At 36.6% G+C, this 5,400-nt stretch overlaps 1 protein-coding gene across 1 annotated transcript; it reads left to right on the forward strand.

Moving 5' to 3' along the window:
- The first annotated feature begins 348 nt into the window (after positions 1–348).
- Positions 349–4,161, forward strand: LOC120740795 (cobalamin binding intrinsic factor-like). The gene is made up of 4 exons (XM_040043282.1): positions 349–482; positions 639–768; positions 1,365–1,480; positions 1,593–4,161. The coding sequence occupies exons 1-4, from the start codon at positions 416–418 to the stop codon at positions 1,652–1,654; spliced, it is 375 nt and encodes a 124-aa protein (XP_039899216.1). The 5' UTR covers positions 349–415; the 3' UTR covers positions 1,655–4,161.
- Positions 4,162–5,400: the final 1,239 nt, after the last annotated feature.

Raw genomic sequence — 5,400 nt, forward strand, 5'->3', positions numbered from 1 at the left:
TTTGTCACCATTTTATCATCTGCTAACGTCTCTGGTTAGAGTAGGCTACACTCACAGGGATAATATGACACATGAAATCCTGGGCATTCAGAGTCTGAAGCAGAAAGCCTGACTTAACAGGGAAAGTTGATGACCACTAATGAGATACTCTTTATCTCCAACTTAGACTTTAGGGTTTATCAAGCAAGAAAAGCTTAACTTTGTTGAACTTCCTTAATATTGCACACCTCACTTTTAGATGACTTGATAAACTCACGTACCAAATAAAAATAATAATAAAACATTAAGAGGTTTTATTCCATTATAAATGCTGTATTTGGGGATGGTGATACTCAGTGTTCAGGAACTGCTTTCCACAACGTATGTTTGTGTTCATGTTTGCATATCAAAATTTTATGTTTGCCCTGCAGTTGAAATGAAGAAGCCTGCTCTCCTCTCTGCAGCCCTGCTGCTGCTGTTTTTTGTTGGGACATCAGCTCAGGGTAACCTTTAGTGTTTTTTTCCTGTGTTGCTAAATAAAAAACAAAAAGAAATGCCAAAAAATCCTTGAATAGTCACATAGATTAATCGCCTTTATTGTTTTTCTGCTCATCTTCTGTAAACTAACTTCACCCTCCTTTGTTGTTTAACAACTCAAGGTAACACTAACTTCAGAGTGCAGGTGAATGTGTCACCCACTAACATTAGGACCTACAGCACTTTTACTGCTTATAGAGGCAGCCTCTTCGGTGGACTGACGAGACTGAGATACTCAAACCAAGGCTTCAAGTAAGACCACGATATCAACTATTTCCTTACTAGAAGAAGCCATACATTTACTTTTGTTCTCTTAATGTTTAATTAAAATTGAGACCCCGTATATCTGGTTGTGAATTTTTAATTTCAGATGACTAATTGTGCCCTGGAATGTTTCTTGACATCTTAAAAAAAACAAATCTTCATACTTCATACATTCATCTTACAGTAGACCACAGAAACCTGTATATGTACAGTACAGTCAAAAACCACATAACATCTTTAGCTTTAAGAAATGTCTTCCTTTCATTAATATTTCACATGGCCCCATATGAGCAAGCACTTGGCGACAGTAGAAAGATAAACTCCCTTTTAACAGAGAAGAACTTCGCACTGAACCAGGCTCAGGGGGACCCATCTGCTGTGACCTGCTGGGTGTGAGAGGAGGGAGACAGGACAAAAGACGCACCGTGGAAAAGAGCCAGAGATTAATAATAACTAATAACTGAATGCAGAGTTCTGTGTAAAAACATAGAGAGTGAAACTATTTGCATTGTTAAAAAGGATTTCATAGTTATATTAAAAACTGTCCACTTCACTCTTTAAAAAGTCATTCCCTATGTTTCCAGCTTTCAGTACATACCACATGATGACTATGGACCATTCCTTCAGAGTGTAAATGGTTTGGCAGGAAATTCATCACACTACTGGCAACTGCTGAGTGGTAAAACCCCACTCGATGTTGGTGAGTGAACCAATCTCACAATGTGTAAGATAAGCTGAGGTCAGACATTTGATGCACACAGTCCAACTTGTCGTATTATATAATATTCTCTGAACTTATAATTTTTTTACAGGTATGGGATGTTACCTTCCAACAGCAAATGAAGTCGTCACCCTGAAATACACGAAAATTTAAGACCATCTAAAGTCTTATTGTGACTTATGGTCAACCAATACACTTTGATCTTTGGCAAGTTGAGGTTAATAATTGACTTGTGTCATTTTTTTGCTTGGGAGTCTTCTAATCATAAATCAGTAGCCTATCACTATCTTAGATTCTTTTACTGGGTTTCCGTCAGACTTTATGAATTAAGATTACAGCGTTAATCTACAATTCTGCCACAGTGTAGTAATCTGGAGTAATAGAAAACTCCATTAGTCACAAGAGCAGTCAGTAAAACATATACAACAACTTGAACTGTTTTTTAATTTACTGCCTTTATGGCAACTTTTATTGTGTTTGAGAGCAATTAGTAGTTCTCAACTTGCCCCGTGTACCATAATTTTACATTCAAATTCCATTATTTGATGCTTACAAGTGGTCTCAGTTTTACTGTAAAAGGATGGTGTGGTTATACAGTAGACTGCCCAGAGACTGCTGGCCAGCAAAAACAGCAAGGGCGGTCAGCTGCTGACTCCATGTCAAAATAGCTTCTTTATCCTGCAAATCAAGTTATCAACAGCTTGCGAGTCAAAAGGCTTCTGAGATTGACTGGGCTGCTGACCTCCACCTGGACACCAGCAGGTCTTAAGATCACCTGTGAAATTAAAGCTATTTTTGAGCTTTTGGGGGCTGCTACAGGGGTTTATTAGAGTGGCAAAATAAGATCAAATTCATTGCTGAATAATTTTTGTATTAGTGCATTTTTATTGTTGAATAAAATGTTACTGATTATTAGTGTTATCTTCCTCAGGCATTAAATAAAGCATGTAACTTGTAGTCCAAGTAAAATGTTTCTAGCCTTGGTTTGTTTTATTTTTAGACAAGGCTTATTTAAAGTGTTGTTAGCATGTCCACCATTATGTATCCTAAAACAATGACAGCTCTAGACCAGGGGTGTCAAAAATCAGGCCAGAGGCCAGAAACGGCTGTGAGATTATCATACTATCTTATGCCACCTTATCCTTCTAATCAAATAATTGTTGAATCATTATACGGCTATAGGCCACATTATGCCTTGGATTAAAAATTATGAAATCATTACACTGTTTTATGATCCATTATACTGCTGAGTTATAAGAAATGCTGCTTGTGTAGAATCATGGCCTTCCTTTTCTGATTACAAAGAGAACAGAACATACTGTAGAGGTTTTCTGCCCCATCTCATCAGGCAGAGATAAAACAGGAAGCCAAAGCCGTCACTTAGGCGCCGTAAGAGAGAAAGAATATGGATGTTTAGGTTTTATGACTTTGGAGGGGGGCTGAAGCTATAAGAATGTGAGAAACAGTCAGACACTTCCAGATCTGGCGGACACCCTCCTGTCCACATCTCCCGTCCGGATGTTTATGCTCAAAGTGTTGTATGGAATAATGAGAATTGTATGGAATGAAGAGATTGTTGACTGAGCATTTATACACCGAGTGCTGTTCTTCCTTCAGCCCAAAGATAAAAGAATTGGGAGATTTAACACGGCCCGTCAAAGACTGCATTCCAACCCCCTGGATGGCTCTGGAAAATGTGAAGGAGTGCATAGATTTTGAACTACTAACTGTATTTCCATAAGTTTAAAGCTTTTCCTATTAATAAAGAGCCCGCCTCATTTATACTACAGCAAAGTAATTAATAGATAAACAATTAAATGAGAAATTTCTCTACTATATAAATTCACAGGAGAAAGTATCTTTTAGATCTTTAGAAATATGGGATAGTCTGGATAATGAATTACTTTTTGTGTAATTTTACACATTTATCATGTAATTTCACTGGTCTGGCCCACTTAGGATCAAAGTAGCTTGTAAGTGGCCCACGATGTAAATTGAGTTTTACATCCCTGGGTCAAACTGCAAAACTAACATTTAGTTTACAGTAAAAGTATTCTGACAACTAACAACAAAGCGAAGAAGCTACTAAAAACAGTTACATTTAGGAGAGAACTGTTATTAGCCAAAGTGTTTTATATATATTCTTGAGGCAGGTTAACAGTGTCCCTATAAAAAGGTAGCAGTGGCGTCTTTGGAAAGATCATTAGCAGCTGCACAAATGTCTTTGACCTCAGGTTAATTCATGGACTGCTCAGCATCTGAGAAATCACCCCCACAATCAAACAGCCCCATATGAACAAGCACTTTGCTACAATGGGATGGAAAAAACAGAACCGTGTTAAGGATGGGCCAGCCAACTCCCCTAACCACGAAGATCTTCTAGATGAGCGCAAATCCATTTCCTCTTCAGCTTACTCATTATTAGACCAAGTCCTTTTCCACTGCTTCCAAGCACTTTGCTCTCCATTGTGTGCCTGTCTCTTCTTTTGTATATATTCCTCTAGTTTGTATCTCTTCTGTTTGATATTTGTTTCTGATGTGTTTACTATTAACAAGACAATTGAAAAGTGAATAAGAATAGCATTTTTATTTTATGACTAAAAATTTAATGTATTCTACATGCTTTTGCATTATTGTGAAATATATTTAGATACCATTCAGAAACTGTCACTAGTTGCTTTTTACAATGTGAATTTTTGTATTAGTGTTCTCAAATATTGAACTTCTTTGGGTGGTGTGACGTTGGTGGTTTTTTTTGTTTTGTTTTGTTTTGTTACATACTAGTTTTTTTTAAATCTGGAAAAGTAGTTTTACAGCACTTATCACAGATGTTCAACTTTGCTCCATAGAATTTGTATGCAATTGGTTGACCAGAAAACAGAGCACACAGCCAGCAGCTAAAAATGAACCTTGGTGAGGGCCAAGAAAGACTTGATACAGGCATGACATGTAGGGTGAGTCACTATCTAATGGCCCTGGTACTGGATTGAAAGGCAGAGACTGGGGGAAGTAGTTCAGGAGGAAAGTCCGAGAGTATAAAGCAGACTCAGGCTCAAGGAGAGGCAGGCTTCTGCAGCAACTGGTTGGGGCAGAAAAAGGACAGAGGACTGCATTAGAAAGATTCTTCTAGGAAGCTTCAGGACCAAACTAGAAAAACAAGTAACCTTACACGATGTACTTGAAGCCATAGCTGAAGGTGGTGAGAAACATTTTGTTCTTTGTTATTTTAAATTAGTCTAGCTGGGGCTTGTCTTTTATGGAAGGCCATGAGGGACAAAATTAATTAATTATATATGTTATTAAATAATTTAAATGTTTCATTGCTTAATTAAAAATTTTAATTAATTAATTAATTAAATAGTTCAATAATTAATTAGATGCATATTTGTTTTATTTAAATAATTTAATAATGTGTTTATTTTAAATTTTATTTAATTAATAACACTTTTCATTAATTAATTAGTAGGGGTGGGACTCAATTTAAAAAAATAAAATGCTAATTTAAGTACATTTTTAAAATGGTAGTGTCTCTTATAATAATAATAACATTTTCAACATAAATTGCAGTTTTTCTTCTTAAAAAACTAAGGCAGAAACATGAAAGGTTATTTGACCAGCTTCACATTTAAACTCTGTTATGACCTGTAACAGATGTTTTGTCTTGTAAATAAAGTGTTTATACCTGATTACACACTACAGTTGCCATTAGGATTCAACAAACAACAATGATAATTGTGTTAGACTGTATTAGATAATTGTATTAGACTGCAGTGGGCAGTCTTTATCGCTGATGGTGGATTCTGCTCAGGGCCCTGTTACACAGGGCTTCCTCATCTGAATCATCTGAATCAGAGTCTGAAGACAATGAAGAGAGGAGGAGGCTCTTTGTCTTTGCTGGC

This window comes from Simochromis diagramma, unplaced genomic scaffold (genome assembly GCF_900408965.1).
Source record: "Simochromis diagramma unplaced genomic scaffold, fSimDia1.1 OVJJ01000768.1, whole genome shotgun sequence".
Classification (NCBI taxonomy): Eukaryota; Metazoa; Chordata; class Actinopteri; order Cichliformes; family Cichlidae; genus Simochromis; species Simochromis diagramma.